Genomic DNA, 26,441 nt, shown 5'->3' with positions numbered 1-26,441 from the left:
ATCCTTCAAACTTTGATGAAGTTTTTCAATGGGTGCAATCTAAAAGTATTGTGATAAAAGAAATCTGGTATATTGCTGCTTACACTCTGATGGTAGAAATATGGTTGACTAGAAATAGAAAACTGTATGAAAATGAAACTCCAAGTATAGAGAATGTTAAACAGAAAATACTATGGTTTACCAGACTATGCAATTGTAGAATTCAGGGGATGATGTATAACTGCAATCATGATTTGAATATCATTCTATATTTTGGGCTGAAGGGTATAAAAACCAAAACTTCAAGAATTAAGGAGATTCATTTCAGTCTGCCAGAAAGAGATCAAATACTAATTTGTTTTGATGGTGCAGCAAAAGGCAACCCTGGGGTGGCAGGTTTTGGATTTATTGGGAGAAACAATAACAATGAATGTGTGGGAGCAATGGTTGGTGGTCTGGGTATTGCAACAAACTTTGTAGCAGAGATGATGGCTTTAGTAATGGCAGGTGAATGGGCAGTGTCTAAATCTCTCCTGAATGTAGTTTTCAGTCTAGATTCTCAGGCTGTTTTGAAGGCTTTTACTGGTAATGCGATTCCTTGGATGATTCTTAATAGATGGAAAAAAGTAATGTCACAGCTGAGAAGTGTATCTTTCAGACATGCTTACAGAGAAGCAAATTTTTCAGCTGATAAGATTGCTAAAAAGGGGGCTACTTTGAGCAGAGGTGAAATAGTGAGATATGAGAATAAACCAAGTTTTATAGGAAATATGGAAGATATGAATACTACATACTTTAGATTCTACTGAAAGTTCAAAGATGTGTTGTATTTATTTCTTTGTTTTGAGTGTAAACAAACTAAGCCTTGGAATGTCTTGGCTAGTTTCTGTTTTGGAAATTTTTTAGTCATAAAATTATATGATTTAGAAAAAAAAAAAAATTTGGACACCAAAAACCACAAAAGAAATGATTTTGTATCCAAAAATTCTCAATCAAAGTAAGCACAAGGGAACCCATGATTAATTTAATATGAATACACAAACGAATTTATGATTTGTTTAGTTGGAAATGCTCACGTAAGAAGACTTATGGAGCCGCACAGTATATACATAAAATATGGATCATGGAAGATCAATACTGCGGAATATACAAAGATTCATTTTATCTTCATCACTATTTGCATAACGACATATAATAGACATAATCTTTGTAAACAAAAGATTTTAACCTATCTTCCAACAAAGAATTGACATAATAGGATTAACTTTTGTTTGTCAAAAATTCATCGATCTTGTATCAATACATGCATATCGACATATGAAAGAGATAACTTTTGACATCGTATGGGACAATAATAGTTCACGGACGCAAACACACATATCCCATAACATGTTGCAATATATAAAACCATAAAGATTAATACTGCAAACATCATCTTCCAAATCACTTTATAATTTAAATATAAATATAAAAATATTGCAAGATGAAAACGTTGGACATAGCTATGTGTACTCACAATAATGGCTATTCCAAACCCTAGTTATCCTTCTTAAACAAAAACAAGAATAAAAATTCTCTTAAGAAGTATCCTAGAAAAATAAAAACAAAAACAATGTCTTCCAGAAAATTGATCATAAGCTGCTTCAAAGTTCACGTTCGACGGTTTCACGGGTTTCGAGACCTTTGAGCTTGTGATTCATATCATCAACTGCATCTTCAGAGAAGATATCATCATTGAGAAGTCCTTTAACATGTGACTTTATGAGACCAAGGTCATTAGTAACCCTTTTCAACTCAGTTCTAATCACATCAAGATCCTTCATAGTATCAACAAGTTGCAGCTTTACTTTCTCAAAATATTTAAGAAAATCATGAACCACTTCAGCAGAAACCATATCCTCAGTCTCAACATCTTGATGTGAGTATGCATAGTAGCATGAGGCATTGGGTGCACCATCTTCTACCAGAGTTATTTTCTTCCTCCCTTTTGATTCAAATCCGAAACCTTTCTCAAGAAATCCTTTGCAAAATCACAATAGTAATATGAAGAAGAAGACATTCTTGATAACCCAGAACCTAGAGTATGCGTACGTGAATTACATAACTCAATAGGTCGAGTACTTAAAGGTTTCTCAGGGAAGACGTTTTTAGGGTTTCCTTAATTGATTCGTGCCAGACACACGGGTTGCCCGTACGAGATCAATCTTAATCCAAACGAAGGACAAGAGTCGTTTGCACACGACCTTGCAGAAAAATCTTTGCACATGAGGAAATCAAAAAGACTCCCAGAAAAAAATGTCTCATAAGAGATGCAATTTTAGAGTACAAGAGTAACACCAAGTTTAACCAAAAAGAAAAAAAATTGATCACAGTAAAAACAAATACCTGTGCAAGCATTTTCGCAAAGATACTCATGTTAAAGATGATAAGAAAATAGCTTGAGAAACAGAACATACCATTGCCAACAAGTATACTTGAGCATATCTCTCAACCAGGATTTTTGTGTGAGAGATTTCAACCTTGTGATTAAGTAGCACAAGTATGAGCTCTTAGCTCATCAAATGAATAATGTTTTTGGTTAAATCTCTTCCTTCTATACTTTGGAGGAAGGTCGTCATGATGTGAAAAATTATCATAAAACTTAGTATCATCATAATACGACATATAGTAAGGATTCTTACCTGATGGGTGTTGTCTAGATGGAGCAATCATCCTGTTGATGATTTCCTTATATCCTTCAATAATCAATTTAAGGTTGTCATCCATCTTATCATATCTGCATTCTCCACTTGATGCATGTTTCACATCAGGGTTATCATTATCTCCATTCTGACAGGAGAGAGAAAATGAGTTCTTCTTGGACGATATTTTTCAACAGGTCTATTATGTTTTTGTGCATTTGAGGAACTCATTGAACTGACTTTCCTGGTAGGAAACACATGACGTGTATTAAAACCAATTGGTTTAGACATACGAATGTCAGTTACACCTGTTAGAATTAAATCTAAGGTGTGTTGAAGTTGAATCAACGATTTGTTTTTCAACTTGGGTTTTCTCTTTTGCACTCTATGCCATTTTTATTAACAAAAGAGGCACACTTTCTGATCACATAATTGATTATAAATTGCAGACTTAATATTGTCATTTGGGGATTTCTCTCTTCCAACTGATGTGTGAATCCCCTGTGCATCAGTTTGAGTGGGAAGAGAATCTGAAGTTACTTCTGAAACTGGAGCTCTTTCAGTTTGTGTAGAAGTAGATGGTATAAAATACCTTTTTGAACATCTTTGAATGAAGAGTTTACTCAAGATATGTCAATTTCTAAAGCATCCTTTTTAAGTTTTGCCTCAAGTAAGATACAAGTTGATCGATCTTCAGGTTTTTCCTTATAAGAAGCCTTTTCACGGGAGCCACATTCTTTTACTACACCAAGAAGAACATTGAAATGTTTTTTCAACTGTTCGAATCTATCAAGTTTAATTCTAACAAGATTTAGAATTAGTTTACTCTCTCTAGTTGTTTCCTCTTGAGCAACAAAGTTAGATTCATCATGATATAACACATGTCAGTACTGGCCTGTTTCATTTGAATACTAGGTTCGTCTATAACCGAGATTGACGGATATTTGTCTATGATAGACCTATTAGAAACAGATTCTTTATTTCTGGTGACGCGTTTATCAGAGATAGTACTTTTGTCCATAGAGTCAGATCGCTACAAACACGGACTTTTGAGGTTTTAAACGTGTTTGCCTGCTCTGATACCAATTGAAAAAGCGGGGGTCTAAATACCTCACCCAATATTTCGATTAACAATCTGTATGGACTAACTCCAATATACTTTCTAGAGAATCAACTAGACAGTCAGACTCAATCTAGATAAAAGTATATCAAAGAGTTAATATCTCAATCTCTCGATTTGATCTATACTCAAGCAAATGGAAATCTGTGAGTCTTTATCAAATACTAGAGAGATAAACTTGGATGGTACCAAAGAACAATATCCAAGTGTCAATCAATTTAAATCAACAACCAAAGGTTGGATATTCTGATTGATTGATCTTAACGCACAACCTATGATATTTCAATTATATAACAAAATATAATGCGGAATAGAAATAACACGGATACCAGAAATTTTGTTAACGAGGAAACCGCAAATACAGAAAAACCCCGGGACCTAGTAAAGATTGAAAACCACACTGTATTAAGCCGCTACAGACACTAGCCTACTACAAACTAACTTCGGTCTGGACTGTAGTGGAACCCTAATAAATCTCACACTGATTCAAGTTACAGTTGTTCTCCTTACGTCTGTGATCCCAGCAGGATGCTACGCACTTGATTCCCTTAGCTGATCTCACCCACAACCAAGAGTTGCTACGACCCAAAGTCGAAGACTTTAATAAACAAATCTGTATCACACAGAAAAGTCTACGATAATAGATAAATCTGTCTCCCACAGATAAACCTAAGAGTTTTGTTCCGTCTTTTGATAAGATCAAGGTGAACAGGAACCAATCGATAACCCGGACTTATATTCCCGAAGAACAACCTAGAATTATCAATCACCGCACAATAATATAAATCGTACGGTAGCGAAACTAGATATTGCGGAATCACAAACGATGATACTAAGATGTTTGTGATTTCCTTTTATCTTGCCCTATCGGAGATATAATCTCAAGTCAATTATTCAATTGAACTCGTACGATAGAAAATGGCAAGATCAGACGCTCAACTACAAGAGAAGTAGTTTCGTCTGCCTTCACAATCCCAATGAAGTCTTTCAGTCGTTAACCTACAGGGTCTCGAGAAGAAACCTAAGGTTAAAGGAGAACCGACTCTAGCAAAACCAACTAGTATCACATATGGGGTGTGGGGATTAGTTTTTCCAGTTGCTAGATGTCTCGTTCATATAGTTTTCAAATCAGGGTTTGCAATCTAAGTTACCTTGTTAACAAAGCATTCAATATTCACCGTTAGATGAAAAACCTGATTTAACCAAGCTAATATCTTTCAACCGTTAGATCAAAACTTAGCTTGTCACACACAAATGAAATGTATTTCATTTAGGTTTGAGTAACCGTACCTAAACGTATACACTTAGTTGGTTCAAAAATAGTTAACCAATGGTTATCCATATGAGCACTTTCATATTAACCGTATCATCTTCTTCACAACTAGTTCAAATGATTGCAATAGAACTAGTTGAAGAGTTGTTCAATTGCTTAGGTCTTTATGAATAGACACAATTGAAACAAAATTGGTTTGATTCACTTGAATCAATTCATGAACAATATAGCCATGGTTTGCAAATATTGCATTCCTTATTGATTTATTGTTTAAGTTCATGAACTTCCGATTTTAGAAATATAACCAACTTGGGTACGCGTACGGGTACGTGTACCACAGCTACCGGAATTGAGTTTAGAAACTCGGCAGAAATTTTTGGTCAAAAACTTCCGTGGGTACGCGTACGGGGGTGACTGGTTTAACAGTTTGCAAACTTACAAACTCAACGGAAGTTTTCGAACCTGTCTCCTTCACCAATACCGTATGCATACATATGCACACACTTAGTTTCCGGCACATGGATTTATACACCAATGTGCGAACACACTATATATGCTTATATCCATAGTTGGTTACGTAATCTCAACTCTACATTTCAATCATTGAAATATTCTTCTATAATGTTATAACAGTCGTTATTCACAACTATCGTCATCAAAGCTATTTTTAAAATTGAAGCGTCATCATGACTTTCGTCACAGGTTAAGATAAAAAGTGGTTAAAGCGAAAGATTACCAACACATATTTCGAGAAAAAGATAGGCGAGTAAACTCGGCTCAAAATAGCAAATGTGTATGTATGAAAACTATCATACTTATATGACTTTGTCTCAAGATAGGAGATAGAGAGGTATACTTTTGAGTGATAGATAAGTTCAAGTATGCACATACCTTTTAGTCGGATGAAGTTCCATTGGTTCCTTGAGTACTTCTTCGTCTTCGTAAGATGATCGCCATGGAGTCTGGAGCTCAACTACACTTAACTGTCCTAGTCAGAGACTTAGTTATCAGTAGTTTAGAAATCAAGACATATAGCTTTGACAACTAAACTTGACAATCATGCTTGAGATAGCAACGCATGCGAGTTCGACCGATCAATGCTCTAACAGTGGTGTTCAAATATGGACTAGGTCCCGGGGTTTTTCTGCCTTTGTGGTTTCCTCGTTAACAAAACTTTTGGTGTCTGTGTTATTTCTTTTCTGCATTATATTTTCTATATAATTGAAATATCATAGGTTGTGCGTAGTTCAATCAATTGGTAAATCCAACCTTTGGTTGTCGATTGAAATTGTTTGACACTTGAACATTGGTATTTGTTACCGTTCAAGTCGTTTCTCATAATAATCAGGCTCTCGGGTTTCTATCTGTTTGATTTGCTGATTACATTGAGAAACAGAGAATAATTCTTGGATAAATTTTCCTTGATTGAGTATGACTATATATTTGATTCTCTTGGAATTATATTGGAGTTAGTCCATACAGATTTCCTAAACGAAATATTGGATGTGGTTGTTAGACCCCCGCTTTTTTAATTTGTATCAGAGCAGGCAAACACGTTTAAGACCTGATAAGTCTGTATTTGTAGCAATCTGACTCTATGAACAGAAACACTATCTCTATAAACGTACCGCCAGTCTTCGATGACTAAAATTACTTATGGTGGAAAATTGTTATGTGTTCCTTTCTCCAAGCACGTGATTTTCAATCATGGGTTCGTGTAGTTGATGGCTATAATCCTTTGATTGTTACAGAAGGAGATGTAACTGTTCCAAAGGATATTGGTGCATATGATCCTGCCGAGACTCTCGCTGCAAAGCAAAATTCTGACTGATTAATGTATCCTCCATGCCATTACCCCAGATTTTCAGCACCATGTAACTACGTGCACTAAGTCTAAAGATGCTTGGGATATCTTAGAAACGGTATTCGAAGGAAATTCCTCTGATAAAGAAGTTAGGCTTCAAAACCTAAATTCTGACTAGGAAAACCTTCGTATGGCTGATGAAGATTCATTTGATGAGTTTAATCAAAAAGCGTCTGAAATTGTTAATGCATCTTTTACGTTGGGTAAGACTATTCACGACAAGGACATTGTGATGAAAATTCTCAGATCATTGCCAGCTAGATATGATTCTAAGAAACATGACATCGTTGAAGGAAATAACGTTGAAACACTTTCCAGAAACTCACTTATTGGAAAGTTAAGAGTTCTTGATCATGATCATAACACAGTCAGAACTTCCGCGTTCAATGCTGTGACCAACACAAGTAATTCTCCTATCTTGTCTTGAGCTGTTAAATATTGCCCAAATCATATTGATCCTGGCAGGTTATTGATTTTACAAAAGATCAAGGATATTGTGAGAAGAATCAAAAGATCCGAGGAACATCTCTCTCTCTCTCTCTCTCTATGATGCTTTAGATGATTCAATACAAGAAAAATCATATCAGTTTGTCAATTCGCATACTTCCGATGTTGCATTGAAATTTCATCTTTCACAGCAGAAACTTCTACTAACTCGAATTCTGATTCAGAATGTGAGTTCGACACTGAGATTTTTGAATTATTGGATAAAAATGAAGAAATTCACCAAGAAAATCTTCAACTAAATAGGAGGTTGGAGAAACTTGAATCATCACTACAGCTGAACAATCTTGAGATTGACTGTCTTAATGATGAACTCACCAGAACCCTGTCTCTAAAATAAAAGGAGATTAATACTCTTAAGTGTGACCTGCAAAGGTTGTCTGGAAGCTCTGACAAGATTTCAGCAATGTTATTTGGTCAGAAATCTTTTGGGAACACAAATAGTTTAGGGTTTAAAAGCATGACAGTGAGCAAAACCAACTCTCTTGTTCTGGACGGTTCTGGAAGAACGGATGTTAAAAGTTGTGATAAACAGGAGTCAATTCTGCAAAACAAAAATTCATCTTTGAATTGTTTGTTTTGTGGAAATGCCAATCATGTTCAAAGTAAGTGCTGGAAATTCAAGTGGAACAATAAACGAATTGCCAAACTTCAGAATGACATGCAAAGGATGAATCTGGCTTTGGGTAATCAGCAAGGAACTTCTGAAGACAAAAAGAAGTCTATAAGAATCAGAGTCGGACGAGGTAAGAAGTCTGTTTATACAACAAACCTTGATAAGTCACCATGTGACACAAGATGTGAGCATTCTGCTCACTCAATAACTATCTAATTATAGTGATGTATGCATCCTCACTATTAACTTGAGAATATGAGGATTGCATCAAGGTTGTTCAAGTCTTGTATAGTTGTTAATCCTTTTTTTTTTTTTCCTTTTTTTTGGGTTTATATAAGTTAAGATTTTCAATTGAATATTTCCTTACCAAAAATAGACAATGGATCGTGAACCGTGAAGACTTTTTCAAAGTTTTAGGAATTACTCATATGGTGTTCTATTTATATTCATTTGTGATCAAAATGCCCTTCACTTTTTTTTCTTTGAAAGATACAGTTTCATGGATCCTGTAACTAAAGGTATCACAAAAAGGGATGCAGTAGAAGCAGTCAATGTATATCTTTGTGGAAGAATTAAATCCTCAAGGAAGAAAAAGGAAAAGTCTACAAATGATGAAAAAGGTTCCTCCTCTAACTTTCTTTTGTCTATTTGTCAAAATGATAATAACTTTAGGGATATGGTGAAGGATTTCATCAGTAAAATAAATGATTTCAAATCTCAAATCATGTTCTCTTAGAAAAGATAACTCACTATGAACAAATGATATGTCTGACAAAGAACACCTTGTGTGAACTGAAAAGAGAACTTAGTGAGTTAACTGATATTTCTGAAGATATGGAGTAATTAAATGATCCCATTATCAATGGATTCTTTAATAATGAGAAGGAATTCTCAGTAGATGCTATGAGAAAGGTCTATGATGTCTAGGAAACTTCTTATGAGAATTTATTCTTATGTTTTAAGAAGGATAACTAGGGTTTGGAATAACATATATTGTAATTACACATTTGCTATATCCAACGATTTTCATCTTGCAATGTTTTTAGATTTATTTATTTAAACTCTTAGTTATTTGGAAGATGATTCTGCAACATTAATCTTTATTGGTTTCATATATTGCAAATAATGTTATGGGATATGTGTGTTTACGTCCGTGAACTATGATTGTCTCATATATGTCAAAAGTTAAGTCTATTATGTCATTATGCAAATATTGATGAAAATAGAATGAACTTTTGTTGACAAATATTAAGTCTATGGTATCATTATGTAAATTTGGATGAATTTGGATGAAAAGTAGAATGAATATTTGAATATTCCGCAGTATTGATCTTTCCCTGATCCACTTCTATGTGAAAGTACTGTATGGCTCCGTAAGTTTTCTTATGTTGAGCATTTATGATTAAATTAATCATTAAGGTTCCTTGTGGTTAGTTTAATTGAGTTTTCTGGATACAAATTCATGTTTCATGTGATTGTTAATGTCCAAAGAAATCCTTCTTTTCTTGTAAAAGTAATGTCACTCTTGTTGTTCTTTTGGGAATGACATTTTATGGGGGAGAGTTCTTAATTGAACTTGTGCTTAATTTCCAAATCTTTGTGGGGAGTACGGCTGTGGAATATTGTAGGAGTTATCTTGTATCTTTATAAACTCCTTGATGAATACACTAAGTTTCGACTATGTGAAATCATCGAAAAAATGTTGATATGTTCTCTTTTAGTCATGAAGTATCTCTTTGAGAATTTCATTATGATCCCGCTAGTTTTGGTACCTTTGTCAATTTATATTGACAAAAAAGGGAAGAATTATTTTGTAGTTCACACTACATATACATATAGTTTACAGATCATTATGTAAGGGAGAGTGGTTTTCATTGTGAGATGAAGTATTGACTAAGGGGGAGTGATACATATCACCATAGTATTATTGTCAAACTTGTGATAAAATTGAACTTTTATGTTGTGTAATAATACTATGACACTGTATAACAATAATTGAGAACATCTATTTTCTTACTGTTATGGCTACGGATCTTCAACAACTATGATACTGAGTTGAACACGTTCAGAACCACTGGAGTACTTGGAGTGACTAAGAATTCAAGGAATGTTGAAGAACTAAGTAAATCAAGCATTTGGATGAGAAGCTACAAAGTTTATTTATTTTGTAATCCATATGTGTTGATATTTTTTCACTAAAATTGACAAAAGGGGAGATTGTTAGAGCAGAGCTCGGTCGAACTCGCAAGCGTTGCTATCTCAAGCTTGTTTGTCAAGTTTAATTGCCAAAACTATAAGTCTTGATTTCTAGTCTACTTATAGTTATGTCTCAGATTAGGATAGAATGTGTAGTTGATCTTTAGACTTCACGACGTTCATTGATTGAAGACGAAGAACTATTAAGGGGAGCTTGTGGAACTTCATCAACAAAAGGTATGTGGAGACTTGAACTCATCTATCACTCAGAAGTCTATTCTATTATATCTCCTATTAAGATAAAAGTCGTATAGCTATATAGACTTTACATTATACACGATCGATATTTCAAGCTGAGTTTACTCGCTTGTATTTTTCTCGAAATATGCGTTGGAAAGCTTTTTGCTTTAAATACGTTCATCATTATTCTTGACGAAAGTTAAAAGATGATCATATGAAAATCACCTGGCAACATCTTACATGATTTGTGTGAGACAGTGATTTGATGTAAGCTCAGAATGTTTCGTATTGATCATTGGATCACTTGAAAATTGCTTATAAGATAATAGTTTGTGTGAGACAGCTGTTTTCGTCTTCTAAGAATGTTTCAATGATTGAAATGGGAGTTAAGCTAAAACCCATGTCTGGATGCATTACGGTTTGTATACTAAGTGTACGAACTGTTTTGTTGGAATTCAGGATCGGAAGTTTGCATACTCGTTCGCAAACTTATTCAACTGTTTAAGTCAGGGTACTTAAGTTTGCATACCCATTCAAAAACTGATTTAACTGTTGAAGTAAGGGAACCAAGTTTGCGTACCCATTCGCAAACGGTTTCAACTGATTTCGGTCCGGATTAAAGTTTGCGTACCCGTTTGCAAACTGTCGGCTTGTGGCCAATGTCCAAAACTTAAGTTCGCGTACCCGTTCGCAAACTTAAGTGGTTCAAGTTCTTAAATCGGTTAAGTATAATTTCATACTCATGAACAAATACATTTATAAATTAAGGAATGCAATCTTTGCAAACCGTGGCTAAAATGTTCATGAGCTGATTCGTTTGAATCAATCCGATTTTGCTTCAATTATGTCTTGTATACTTCTATGAGAATATAAACAATTGAACAACTATATAAGTAACACAATTAGATTCATTTGATTATGAATTAATATAGAAGTGTTAAGATGAACATGGTTAAGAGAAAAGTTTTCATATGGCTAACTTCGGTTAACTGTTATTGAGCCAACTCAATATACATGTTTAGGTACGGTTACCCGTATCTAAATGAAAGTATATTTCATTTGTGTGTAACAAAATAAGACCATCTAACAGTGGAAAGATATTAGCTTGAATCTTAAATCAGGTTTCATCTTACAATGAATATTGATTGCTTTGTTCCAAAGTTATCAAACCCTGATTTGAAGACTATATAAAGGAGAACTCTAGCAATTGGAAAACCTAATCCCCACACCTCTTATGTGATATTAGTTGCGACTAGAGTCGATTCTCCTTTAACCTAGGTTTTTCCTAAAACCTTTATAGGTTAACGACTTAAAGACTTCATTGGGATTCTGAAGCCAGACCCAACTATTTTCTCTGTAGTTGTGTGTTCTGATATTACTTTGTTCTATCGTATGGAGTACTATCTTCTCTAAGATTTTCTCGAAATTTATCTCCGATAGGTAAGATATAAAAAATAATCATAAAGCTCTTCGTCTCATTCTTTGTGATTCCACAATAGCTTGTTCTACTACCATATAGTTAAGTTAATGTGAGGTGTTTGATATTACTAGGCTGTTCTTCGGGAATATAAGACCGATGTATCAATTGGTTCCTATTCACCTTGATTTATCAAAAGACTGAATAAAAACTTCGTAGGTATTTATGTGGGAGACAGATTTATCTAATTCAATAGACTTTTCTGTGTGAGATATATTTTTTATCAAGTCTTCGACTTTGGGTCGTAGCAACTCTTAGTTGTGGGTGAGATCATCTAAGGGAATCAAGTGCATAGAGTTCTGTTGGGATTCAAAGGCGTAAGGAACGCGACTGTACCTTAATCAGTGTGAAATTGGTTAGGGATCAACTACATTCCAGTTCGAAGTTAACTTGTCGTAGGCTAGAGTCATCAGCGGCTTAAGACAGTGTGGTTTTCAAATCTGGACTAGGTCCCGGGGTTTTTCTGCATTTGTGGTTTCCTCGTTAACAAAACTTCTGGTATTTGTGTTATTTCTTTTCCGCATTATATTTTCTGTATAATTGAAATATCACAGGTTATGCGCAGTTCAATCAATTGGTAAATCCAACCTTTGGTTGTCGATTGAAATTGATTGACACTTGAACATTGGTCTTTGGTATCGTTCAAGTCGTTTCTCATAATAATCAGGCTCGCGGATTTCTATCTATTTGATTTGCTGATTACATTGAGAAACAGAGAATAACTCTTGGATATATTTTCCTTGATTGAGTATGACTATATATTTGATTCTCTTGGAATTATATTGGAGTTAGTCCATACATATTGCTTAAACGAAATATTGGATGTGGTTGTTAGACCCCCGCTTTTTCACTATGTTTAAACCCGGGGTCTACCTTGCAATTAACTGGATGTTCTTCATTGGCGTCCATACACCATGTGATACAAGCAGGACAACGTGTATCCTATGGGTAAGGGATCTCAACTTGTATTCAATAATAACACAGTACCCCAAGGGTGAAATCTTATGCCCAATGTCGTCAATCGGAATATCGAGGAGGAAATCATGAGCATGCGTCTCCTAAAGGCAACCAAAAACTGCTTTTTGTCTGTCCCGAGAACTCGTAAACTATGTCCATACCTTTAACTACTTTACCAAAAAGGGTGCTATCCAAAGTCCTTTGGGATTTAATATGGGGAGGTGTCTTTATATAAATGTAAGAATTTTAAAGTCAAAATCAGCGAGAGTTACTTGTAACGTCTTCAAAGCCTTGTGAAACTTTTATTTCATCCCTCCTACCCTACCGTTCCTTAATATATGATCTTGTAACCCCTAGGATTGGACACATGATATTATAAAAGTATAATGGGATGCCTCACCGGAAGTATATAATCCATGTCCTCGGTATCTAATAGATAGGGTGGATAACCTCCACTGTAGCAATCCAAATAATGAACCCCCACAAACACAACGTCCACTATCACCCCTCTCAAGCCTCTATCAAAAATCTTTATTGCCTCCACCATGCATTCTGGCTAGAAAATATGAAGTCCAAACAACAGCTTGGAAATATCCATGCATGCACGTAGGGGTAACAATTCATTATGAGGATCACAGAGGTTTGACAGAACCTGCATTAGTTCCACTGTATTTTCTTCTCTCCTAATGACAAGTTCCTTTACAAGCCCATCATATAGACTGCTAGCACCTCATAATAATTTAACCTCATTCTCTAGTCTTGAGATTTCAGCACGAAACATCGAATCACTTAACTTTTGTCAATCATAACAAGAGGGACAAAAATTTATGTTTTCTTAATATTCAATATAAAATCCAGTGTGTCCCTTCCACCTGGACGACCATAAATACTTCGCCACTTCTGCAGTGTCACTAATAACAGTATCATCGTCAAGATACTATTCCTGTAAGGATAATGTACATTGTTCATTTGTCTTTGTTACAAGCTGATAGAACACGAATAAAAAATGGCCCTAAAGAGTCACCTTGTTGCTTCCTGTAGATGAATAAATGTGGTAGTATACTATATACGGTCTTGCAGGTTGACAATTTAGTTGTTCTACCCATGGACACATAGATGGGCATAACTTGTGCACCTCGAGAAGCATAGTTGTATGGTCGACTAGGTTGAAACTATTTGTAAAGTCTAAAGTTAACATGGTGAGACTATCATCTTTATGGTGTTCACTGAAAAACTTGTCCACAACATGAAGGCTTTCCTCCGCACCTCCAGAGACACCTACCCCAAACCGAAAGTCCTGTAGATATGCTGCCATGTCCTTGCCCACCGCTTTCTTAACTACTTTTGATACAAGACGATGTTAAATCGTCCAGCCAGAAATGAGACAGATTTTCTTGCCCGAATTAATGAGAGGTGTTAAAGGTGCTGATGCAATGAACTCTGGAAGTTTAAGTGGGTATTCCCACCGAGCCACAAGTTAACAACCATTGTTATCGCCACGACTAAATCAACAACAACAATTGAACCTTCTCCACAAAAGGCATCCAGGAGATGTTGTTCCCGAAGACCATCCTTTACACATGAAGTTCCCATAGGGAACAATTTAATCAACTTATAATGGTGCCCTCTTCTGATACTAAAGGTGCCTCATGTAATTGGATAATTAGTTTCCGCGGAGGGGGCATCGCTCGATATTTTTCCTCAAGTGCTTTCTAGTTATTAGCATTGTTTTGCGCTACCCCTGATGAACTAATGGCTTTAACCGTAGCTGTGAAATGCCCATCTGCTACTTTGCGCAAATAAGTTTTAACATTGGTATTTAATCAGTCGGCTTCCTCTGTGTCATTATCATTCCCAGATGCCATGTCCTATGTACCTTTAAAACCTCCCTTACAAGCTTATGTATCCCACTAGATTTTCCCCAAGTTGCCAGAGCTTTAAAAATTTGCTCTTGGTGAATTGTTTTACGATTCCCAGACTTGCATTCTGACCTACCTTTATATCGAAATACCTTCAGCATACAACGAGGGAGCAGCAACAATTTAACTTATTGTTAACATACTTAGATGCGGCTGTTATTTTTTGAACTATTGCCTTTAGGGTGTGTGAAAATGCTAGTCTGATCCCTTTGAAATAATTTTCACGGTGTAGATTGAAGATCTGAAGACCGCATACAATGTCTCCACATTAAGTTCAAAGTCGTCTTCTTACAACTGAATTAAACCTTCCTGTGAGTAGGGCCGAGGTGCTTCTATGACGACTTCATATCTCCATAAACTTCACATATTACAGGCCATGCCTTAATGTTCCCCTTGTATTTGCATGCGCTGTTCCCAGCTTGAATACTGATGTCGTCAAAACACAACTACTGCTTCAAGGTCTTCAAAGTATCATATAACCCAGCAAAAACATCCAAGTCACACCTTATGGTTTGTTGCAATGCATTCTTCCTTTCCTTGTTGCAGAGATGTAGTCCCTTCAAATGAGGGATCAAATGTGTAAACCCCTTACTCCATGTTCCCCATCAAAATACCCATGGAAATCATTAAAAGGGCATAACACAATGTGTTTACTTGTAGAGGTCATTCAGATATAATATCAAACAGGAGAGGCACTTGCGGCTCCAACAAAAGCTAAATTAAGACTGGATCCTGCATCATCCAGATGACAAGCAATTCTCGTGCGATACCAAGAAAAATAAGCTAAAAAATAAGATGAAAACTATACACCATGAAAACTAACAGAAATTAAAAGCTATAAAAGGACTTAGAACCTTCGTGCTCACAAAAAAAGAATCGACATAGAAAATAGTTAAAAAGCAAGGACCCTAACACCTCGATACTACCCTAACCCTATCGAGGTAATGGTATGGTGGTTTTCAGGCGGTGGTTTTCCTTTTGTTTTGGTTTTCAGACAGATTTTTACTCGCTTGCCTGCTACATCGATGTGCTTGCTAATGAAATTTAATATTTAATAAAATTTAATTTTTTACATAACATGAGTAGTTTAACCTAGAGGTAGATCCCCTCACTCTCCTATATTCACACGATCTCACACTTTGTCCACTAATTATTTTTAGAAAATCCAATGGGTATTGTGAATTTGAAAATGTAAGTGCGAGATAGTATGGAGAAGTTCTTATTTAGACTTTCTCTTCCATCCCATATAACCATGTCACATTTCCCATGGACCTTTACCTTTATATTGAAGATGAAATTTTGATGGAAAAAATCTTAAATCTTGTGTGGCATATTTTGTTATGACCTCGATCCCTAGCATTAGAGATGCTCTAACTGTTACTAAGATTTGTGATTTTCACAATAAATTAATACAACTTTTAATTAGTACGTGCATTCATACTTGAGTCAACTCATGAAACCTGAAATACAGAATTGTCCAGACTTGAATAACACTTCCAAAAATTTAACGGATTCGATAAGCAACCTGGGAAAAGAATTTTTAGCTCAAGCCTAACTAGGCCGAGCCTTTTAACCCGATCATCCAACACATCCCATCCCTAGGTCGAGCCATCATAAGATTAAATCACGTGGGAAAGATTTAGCTGCTAGATTAGTAAAAAAAAACGTTGCAGATTACACAAAAACGTTGCATATTCTTTAATACTGCTTTTCTTTCCAGATATATCTCGCATTCCAACTAGTAGCGAGATAGTTTCGTTGAATGGTTCAGCGCAGAGAAAATCAACTTTCGCTGAATGGTTCAGTACAAATTGTTATATTTTTTTATCCGACGGCTGAGGTGATTGCGCTATCTACTTTTCGTCGTTCCATTCAACATGTTTACTTTTCGTTGTTCCATTTAGCACATTTAGATGCTAAATCAACACTAACGTAAGATTTAGAAAACTGTCCAAACTGCCAATTTAGATGCTAGATTAGAAGAGCATAGGACTTGGCTCTCGACTTATCTAGCCATAGAGGGTCAAACCCGAGGTCAAGAATGGTCAAATTTTTGACAACCTTGAGATATCAAACAAGTCAACCAAAATCTGTCATAATTGTAGTTTCCATAGTTAAAAAGGGTATAAACGTAATAGAGTTTTGATCTTATTTATATCCACGAATGTCGTAACCGTTCATTTCTTTGGTCGAGACGTTGAGAAAAAACAACAACCAGTTTTCTTACACAAACGCAGACCCGCCGTCCTCCTCCGTCCATTTTGGAGCCGCTCTTCTCCGGAGAATCTTTGTCTGAATACCGTTCAACTTTTTAATATCTTCTTCTTCATCATCATCAAGATCTGATTATCAGCTGAACCAGCTGGTTCAGAGAGATTCCCTCTGAAACAAAAAAAAGGTAACATAATCTCATATTTCTTCTTTTTTTTTAAATTTTTTTATTTTTCATTTTCATCTTCCCTTAGATTCTGCTCATCATTTACCTGTTCTGATTCTAGTTTCTGAGTTTCATTTTTTTATTTTGTATTTTTTCGTTTCTGGAAAAGAAAGATTATGTGATTGATATATGTAAATAATGGTAATACTTTGATATTTTCTTAGTTATTTTTGGTATGTAAAATAATTGTTAATTTTATGTCCATGTTCATACTTTTGGTTTTGTTCTGTAGACTTTTTTTTTTTATCAAGTACTTATGAATAAATAATAATTAGGTAGTTCATTCTCTTGGGAACATGCTTTATTTGGAATATTAAGAGGATTTTAAAAATGGGGTTTAGGGTTTGATTGTTTTATGGGATGTATTGTTGCAGGGGTGTTGTTTTAAGGGAAAGAAACGGCTGAGTTTGCTCGGCCGGATTATATATACGTTACACAGTATGGATTCCAAACAGATACTGTAGATTATTGAAGGCCGAGTGAACAGATACTGTAGATTGACTCGGCCGAGTTGTTCGTCAATTGGATCAGGTTAGTGTAATGTTTTTCTTTTGTTGGGTCTAACAAAAATTCATTGATTAGAGAAACAAACGACACACTCTGAAGTAGTACTTAGCACCTAAACCCTCCACTGTATGTAGAAAGCTCGGTTTGCCATTGAATCACCAAAACACCACCACTACTACTACTTACCATTACTTGAATTTCTAGCTCTCTGCGCCACGATATCCACTGATTTCTTGCCCTTCGTATCATTTATAGAGTGAATAGCTTCATATTTTATCCCCCCACAACTTCAACCTCAAACAGTATGTCTTTGTGCAGCTCTGGCTCCGCAATGCATAATACGTCAGGTTGAAAGTCACAAATTTTACTCCCTCAACTTCGGCTTAACTCTATCAGGAGCCATGTTCTAGTGTTCCCCTTATCTTTCTTCACCATGTTTCCTTGAACCTAATCTGCTGCCTTCTCAGGTTTTCTCACTGACTTCTTAGTTTTCGAAACTTTTTTCAGGTTAGTGTAACTGATGATACACGTTGAACGGTGGAGACGAACCTGACTGATACGGAGCTGACTTGGGCCGAGTTTTGAGGTTGCTGATTTTGGAACAATATTCGGTCAATTTTGTGAAGAATTTTTGTTTGTGGCATCAATTATCCTACCATTTGTGTGTGAATATATACTTAGAATTGTGAAAACAGTAGACAGACAGAGAAAAAAAAAAGATCTGGCCTATCTTTGCATTTCGTTGGCAATATCATTGTTTTGATTTTGGATTGGATATGGGAAAACCAAGTGGCAAGAAGAAGAAGAGTGATGCAAGTTTGAAACACAGCAGATCAGGAGAGCCGACCCCTAAAGCATTTGATGAGGATGAAGCTGTCTTTGTTACGATGTCGCAGGAATTGAAGGATGAAGGAAACAGGTTGTTTCAGAAGAGGGATCATGAAGGAGCTATGTTAAAATATGAAAAGGCCCTTAAGTTGCTTCCTAGAAACCACATAGACATTGCCTATCTTCGGAGCAACATGGCAGCTTGTTATATGCAAATGGGTATAGGTGAGTACCCTAGAGCAATCAATGAATGCAATCTGGCTTTAGAATCCACTCCCAAGTACAGCAAAGCTCTCTTGAAGAGAGCAAGATGTTACGAGGCTCTAAATAGGTTGGATTTGGCCTTAAGAGATGTCAACTTGGTTTTGAATGTGGAACCAAATAATCTCACTGCAGTTGAGATTGCACAAAGGGTAAGGCAGACACTCGAGAAAAAAGGTCTCACAGTTGATGATAAAGGGGTAATTTCGGTTCCAAACTTAGATCCTCCTGTTGCTTCTCCTACTTGCAAAGTAATGAAGCAGAAACTAAGAAAGAAAAAGAGCAATAAAGCTACTGAAGAGAAGAAGGTCGATATTGAGGATTTGAAGGCAGATCTTGAGGATAAGAAGGCAGAGGATAAGGTGGTTGTGGAGGTTGATGTGAGTCCTGTTAAGGAAGTAGATACCCTAAAGACTGTGAAATTGGTTTTCGGGGAAGATATAAGATGGGCTCAAATCCCTACTAATTGCAGTGTTCAACGTGTAAGGGAGATAATTCAGGATCGATTTCCAGGCTCGAAAGCTTTTCTCATCAAATACAGGGATCAAGAGGGAGACTTGATAACTATCACTTCCACAGAGGAGCTTAGATGGGCTGAAGTATCAGCTGAGCAACATGGTTCAATCAGGTTATATATTGTTGAAGTTAATTCCGACCAGGAACCGCTGTTTTTGGGAGTGAAGACCTGTTCTGAGGTGCCGGTGCTTACAGCAAACCGTAATGGCTCAGAGAATGGCAACACTCGGAAAAATGGAAAAGGAGAAAAAGGGTCATATATTCAAGATTGGATCATCCAATTTGCTGGGATGTTCAAGAATCATGTTGGATTAGATTCTGATGCTTATCTTAACCTCCATGAACTTGGAATGAAGCTTTACTCTGAAGCAATAGAGGATACTGTTACTAGTGAAGAAGCTCAAGATCTTTTTGAGTTGGCGGAAAAGCAGTTCCAAGAAATGGCAGCCTTGGCCATGTTTAATTGGGGTAATGTTCATATGTCTAAGGCAAGAAAGAGGGTTTCCTTCGTCGAAGAATCTTCAAAAGAATCCGTACTTATGACAGCTAAAAGCACATATGAGTGGGCACAGAAAGAATATGTAAAGGCTGGGAAGAGATATGAAGAAGCTTTACGGATCAAAGCAGATTTCTATGAAGCACATCTAGCACTTGGGCAGCAACAATTTGAGCAAGCAAAACTTGTATGGTGTTATGCTAATGGAAGTGGGGTAGATTTGGAAACATGGCCATCTACAGAAGTTCTCCAACTTTTCAACAGTGCCGAAGATAATATGGAAAATGGGTTGCAAATGTGGGAAGACATAGAGGAGCAGCAGCGTCTGAGCAAGAAACAAGCCAAACAAAATAAGTTTAAATTGCACTTGAAGGAAATGGGTCTGGATGGGCTATTTACAGATGTATCAACCGAAGAAACTGCAGAAAGGTCAACAAATATGAAGTGCCAGATTAATGTCTTATGGGGTACGATTCTGTATGAGCGATCTGTGGTGGAATTCAAACTAGGAATTCCACTCTGGGAAGAATGTCTAGAGGTTGCTGTTGAGAAATTTCAACTTGCTGGAGCTTCTACAACTGATATTAGCGTCATACTGAAGAACCACTGTGCAAGTGAAACTGCTATTGATGGTAAGCAATACTTAACACAAGTTTGCATCTGTAGATATGAGTTGTTCTTTAATTTTTTCTATCAGCATATTTACCGGAGGGTTTGCAGCTAATACTTTAACACACTAAATCTTATAATATACAGGTCTGGAGTTCAAAATTGATGAGATAGTACAGGCATGGAACGAGATGTATGATGCTAAAAGATGGCAGCTTGGGGTTCCATCTTTCCGACTTGAACCATTATTTCGACGTCGGGCACCAAAATTGCATGATATTCTAGAGAATTTGTGAGTTTTATTTATTCATACTTTTCCTTTGGCGTGTTTGAGTTAGGATAAAAAGTTCATCATTATAGAAAGATAAATCATTCTTTTCTCAGTCTAGGTAAAATCTCAAAAAATTCATGTGTCAGTTTGCGTCTTTTGGAAAAACAAATTGATGGTTATAATACTTTACATTACTCTTTTTTGTTTGTTTGTTTGGAGCTGGTGCCACCAAGGGACTCCAGAACATGCCCTTGGTCGTCTAGCATATTTTAGACAGGTTTTAGTTTTTGGAATTGAAGTCTGTATTTTGTTGACAGTTATCACCATTTAAGATATTCATGGTTATGTTACATTTTTTTTCTTTTTCTATTTCAGTTTTGTTCTAATTACCTCTTGGAATCCATTTTTCAATCCTGGATTTTCCTGAATGATTGTGCTTTTACAGCTTTATGGTTCTTTTCTCTTGTATAATGTTTATTCCTATGTGCCCGACACTGGAAGGGACCTGTATTGGTCTCAAAGTACTTGCCTATTAACATGTCGATCCTACCAGGAAAGTGGGGGTGTCATTAACATTATCACGGCTCTCCTGCCTACCTCCTTTTCTTTCTAATCTTTTCTGGATGGATATCTTTTAAGCAAAGAATGCATGTTTCTGCCTAGCAAGAGCTGGTCTTGTACTCAATGTTTTTATTTTAATTGGTGATTCAATTGAAGAGAACCAAAAATCAAAGTAAAAGAAAGCTTGCCAGATTTTTGGAACCATCAAGAATTTGTGTACCCAGACAGTAGTGGAAAACGATTAGCCTTTTTTACCATGTTGCCCCCGATAAAAAGCCGTGTTTGCTCCAAAGTTCTTCAACAAGGCATAAGCGACAAAACATGACGGGATCCAAGCACACCATGTATCCAGGATGTAGTTGCAGTTCATGTTATGGCAGTGGCACCAAGCTTAGCTCAGTCGCATTTGTGTGTCTGGCTGGGTGACCTTTTCAATGAACTGTCTGAAGTGCCTGCCAGTCAGGATATGGTGAAAATATGATATATTTGTTGTGGTTTGTCACTTAACAAAGAATTGCAGCTCAAATGTAGTGCCGTGCCCTAAGGTTTTGCCAAAACCTTTTTAGACAAATCAAGAATTCAGACTATTTTGGCAGTGCTTAGCCTTTAGGGTGTATTGGATCCTGCAGGAATGAGACCCACACAAATGCAAGTGTACTGTTTGAAAAAATAATTAATAGGAACCACTTGGCAATACAGTGGGGTTCTAATCATCCATCACTTGGAGGGCTTTTTTTTTTTTTTTTTGGATTGGATTGAAATCACCTGACTAGTCTGGTACGAATATGTGAGCCAATGACTTGGTCTCATATATCACGGACGTTTTATTTCTTGACTCAAAGTCTCAAACAGTCGGAGTTAGATATATGTCAGGTCGCGAGTTAGATCTGACTCAAACTAAAAACAAAGGGTTTGAACAATCTCGTGTCGAGTCAGAGGCCGAATCAAAACCAACGAGTCAGCAAAAAAACACACAACTTAAGACCAAGAGAGTTTGGGAGTCCGAATCTCTCCCTTTTCATACAAGAAGTCATGAGCTAATAACTCTATGACAATATTCTAATATCTGAAAAAGTCAATCGACTGTTTATATTTCTTAATGAAACATTTATTTAGGGCGCGAATTTGTTTAAGATTCTAAAAGCTATGACAATTTGGAAAACTATTTTTCCTCTAGGTACAGTCGACCACTATTTTTCCTCTAGGTACAATCGATGGAAAATCTAAACCTTAATTCATTGATAGGACATAATCTTCTTACTACAGTGAGTATTAACGATAATTCAGTGACTTGGAACTCAACAAATTCAGTGACTTGGAACTCAACAACCATGACATATTGTAGAAAAACTGAAATCAAATTTCATTTGTCCAGATCAATCCTTCTGCTATGATTTGTGATTTCTATTAAACTGAAAAGTATACTATTTTCGGCCGCAGATGTTGGAAAAGTTAAGTTATAATATTTTTGGATGCAGGTATCGAGAAAGTTAAGCTATTAATTAATTAGCTTAAAAAATGAATATGGATTCGTTTCAAGGGTGAGTCAACTCAATCTTTTTCTCTTTTGGGTTGTCATTTTGATTCACTTCCTACAAAATATTTGGGATTGCCTCTTGGTGATGAACGTGGTGGTACTGCAAAACGGGATACAGTGATCGACAATTTTAACTCTCAACTTGATGGATGGAAAAAGCCTTTGTTAAATAAAGCTGGCAAGATGACTTTCATTCCAGTTTACATGCTATCTAGTTGGCATATTTTTATCTCTTTATGAAATTACTGCCTCAGTTTCAGAAAACTTGAGAATCTCATAAGAGACTTTCTTTAGAATGATAACAAAGGGAGAAAAAAGATGCATATGGTAAAACATGAGGTGATGTATATGAGGAAAAAGTATGGACGATTAGGTATCAAAATCTCAAGAAAGATGATTAAGTCTCTCCGTACTAAATGGTCGTGGAGATTTGCGAAGGAATAAGATACTCTTTGATAGAATGTAAATATCGATGGTGAAATGACTCTTTAGAACCCTTAAAATTTCTCATGGTTGATTTTTGTGGAGAAATAGTATAAAGTGCGCCTCTATTTCCAAGACATGTCATATTCAAAGTAAACAAGGGTACTGATATCCGTTTTAGGGTTGATAATTAGATGCTCCATGTTAGAGCATTGCTCGGTTGAACCCAACAAGCATTGATATGTCAAGTTTGGTTGTCATATTTTAGCTCCAAAACTCAAGGATACTTGATTAGATTACTAGAGTCAGCTATGTTAGCTTAAACTAGGAACAATACAAATGTTGGAACTTGCTGGTGTTACTCAGAAGAAACCGAAGACGTATCGACATCAACGAATGATCATCTTTCTCTTCGAGGTTAGTAATACAGATTTGACTTGTTCCATTTATATCTACATTTTTTTCAAGATGTTTAGATTAAATATAACATATAAAATATATTTATGTATCTCTAGTATTAATGACTTGATCATTCCATTATGGTCAAAGTTTTAAGGAAGTATATTACCAGTTGTATCATAAAACTTTGGTATATTGAGTTACGAAGTATAACTTTTGTCTTTTGAACTTCGAAGATTTAACATAACACTATTGGTAATTTTTTTACTAGTTAGTGTGTTAAACTTTTGGGTTGATTCTGTACCTAGAAACTTGTTCGTAGTTAAAAAGAATCAAAGGATTTATTCTAGGACCAATCCCTTAAAAAAGGATATCTACAAGGACCGGTCCCAAGTTTCACTAGCAGGACCGGTCCGTTCACAAGGATTTCTAGTTGGACTGATCTTAATGATTAACCAAATAAGATGTATTTCAATTTCGTCTATTAACTTAGGGTTTGAATAGCTTCCGGAGATATGGTTTGGTTAATATGGAAAGTTCACAAGATGTCGACGTAATATTTGAACATATGCTAAACTCTTATGAATTAATGTTCAAGTAATTTCCTTCTTACTCAATGAGATCCCAAACCAAAATTTTCTAAATATCTTTATGATATTCAAAATTTATGTGTCATTCATATCCCACTAGATAAGCACATCTCTGGTTGATATACTAGTAAAGTATATTTTACATGCTAGCTAATATTGAGTTGTCATCCAAGAGAGATTTCGGTATATTAGTTAGATTACAGTTGGAATATGTACAAAACATAAAATAAAGAGCGTACTCAACTATATCTCTAATTAATTTCCTGAGATTGACAAGTAGTTACTGAAACAGATTAGTCCTTTACTATTCCGGAATACGATGCAAAAGAGTTGAGTGATTGAAGTCTTCACAACAGGTGAAGCGACTTAAGATAGTGGACTCTATATTAGGATTCACGTGTGTAGACCAAATTGGTAGTTGATAGACACATTTTTGTGTTTGAATTGTCCTCAGTGTCTCTATTGTTAGTGCTCGATTTTTGTACTAATTATGGTATTCTATGTGTGTGTAGGTATTTTTGGCCAACAAACATTTTTGGAAAAATCGGCTCGAAAAATTATGCGGAACACCCCCCGGAGGATATTTGCTATGCGGACTCTCATATTGGATAAGGGGCACCCAGTTACTAAGGGGCATCACAGGGCGCCACCTACTATTTTTACCCCCGTCGTGGATAAGGGGCAGTTCATCTTCAACATTTCAAAAATGAATTTGGCGGAAAAAATGCACAGTTTACTACCAGAGTAGGGTTCGAGTTTTGGGCCATTTCTGACCAGAGTAGGGTTCGAGTTTTGGGCCATTTCTGAAGAGATTCAATCGCTGTTTTTGATTTGGATTAACTTCTTAGGCCTATACAGAGAAGTATGTTTGTTGGATTCGAGAAATCTGGGTTGAATAATCGGGTTTTGGATTAAATAGGGAAGAGAGATACTCGGGGTTGGTTGGTGGTATTTCTGTAAATTGGGAGAAGATAATTCTCGCAGGATTTGCATCCATCAGGTTTGGAAAGAATGGGAAACAGTTGACGTGTTTGAGAGCTAAAAAAGGAACCAAAATCTTCATATTTTCGGTCATTATTCAAAACAGAGAAGGCAATATTCTCGGGATTTTCTCGAGTTGTTTTGTGGAAGTTACATGGACCTGCAAGAGTTCTACTCATTCTAGGAAGTGTATGGCACGTGTTTGAAGAGTTTTTGATGCATGGGAATCACCAGCAGATGTGTGCAGAGAAAAAAAGAAGGAAATATTTCACATAAATGGAAGGGGAGTAAAAGAGGATTATTCTTGAGTTAACTACGAGATTCGACGGTGCTACTGGGTATAAAAAGGATCCTGAGGAGTCATAGATGGTTACTGAGAGTTTGGGAGAGTTTTGGAGAAGACAGAGGCGATAATCAGAATCACCAGAAATATTTTTCTGTTGTTGCTCATCTGAAGAACACGAGGAACAGACCATCCAAGACAGTCGTTTTTCAACAGTGGAAACGACACACAGGCGTGGGTCGAGAGCTACAAAATCAGCGACAGTACTATTTTATCGTTCTTTTCAGTTTGTAACACTTATAACTGTTACAAACCCAGTTTTTAATACTTTTTCTCCATTTCATCTTTGTAAACACCCTTTGAGCAATAAAAATGAATTTTGAGTGTGTTTCCAACATGATGATGAGCTAATTCTCCCACAACCAAGGCAATGAGGAAGCTATTCACGCATGAGTAATGGGTAACTATTTCATTTTCTCTAATTTTTAATTTAATTCAGTCAATCACTGCTCTTGCAGAGTTTTTAAATGTTTACATAATTTTCTTAATTACTTGTGATTCAATTTGATAGATTACACTTTGTTTAATCAATTGATAGTCTATGCTTGGGGAATACAATTAATATTTGAGAATATGTTTGATTAATTGTGAACTAAGAAATAAGAGACTTAAAAGATAATTAGAGTTTTGGATTATTTGCCATAATTTATTCATGTGTGATAGTGGAATCAGTGTCTTGGTTATTCCTAATAATCTTGAATTAAATTTTGTTTGTTTTTAAATTTCATTAAATCTAAAATCTTTTGCTTTCACAAGTCTCAACGAACTTTTTACTACAACTCAATCAAAAATCACATCAAGTTTTAGCGCCGCCGACGCGGACTTGTCTTTAGGCTACAGTTTTTAGATATTTTTT

At 35.9% G+C, this 26,441-nt stretch overlaps 2 protein-coding genes across 3 annotated transcripts; both read left to right on the top strand.

The window, feature by feature from the left end:
* Nucleotides 1–212: 212 nt before the first annotated feature.
* Nucleotides 213–788, top strand: LOC113359316 (ribonuclease H-like). The gene has a single exon (XM_026602972.1). It carries the CDS (start codon nucleotides 213–215, stop codon nucleotides 786–788), a length of 576 nt encoding a protein of 191 aa, XP_026458757.1.
* Nucleotides 789–17,000: 16,212 nt separating this feature from the next.
* On the top strand, nucleotides 17,001–21,120 carry LOC113355910 (protein PHOX1-like). 2 transcript variants are annotated; one of them, XM_026598895.1, is made up of 4 exons: nucleotides 17,001–17,224; nucleotides 17,638–17,794; nucleotides 18,278–20,503; nucleotides 20,628–21,120. In XM_026598895.1, exons 3-4 carry the CDS (start codon nucleotides 18,547–18,549, stop codon nucleotides 20,774–20,776), a joined length of 2,106 nt encoding a protein of 701 aa, XP_026454680.1. In that variant the 5' UTR covers nucleotides 17,001–17,224; nucleotides 17,638–17,794; nucleotides 18,278–18,546; the 3' UTR covers nucleotides 20,777–21,120. The 2 variants fall into 2 exon arrangements, with proteins under 2 accessions (XP_026454680.1, XP_026454681.1); XM_026598896.1 differs by lacking the exon at nucleotides 17,638–17,794.
* Nucleotides 21,121–26,441: the final 5,321 nt, after the last annotated feature.

Source organism: Papaver somniferum, chromosome 3, assembly GCF_003573695.1.
Source record: "Papaver somniferum cultivar HN1 chromosome 3, ASM357369v1, whole genome shotgun sequence".
In the NCBI taxonomy this organism is placed as follows: Eukaryota; Viridiplantae; Streptophyta; class Magnoliopsida; order Ranunculales; family Papaveraceae; genus Papaver; species Papaver somniferum.
The sequence above is the reverse complement of the archived record's forward strand: the minus strand, read 5'-3'. Positions and strand labels throughout refer to the sequence as shown.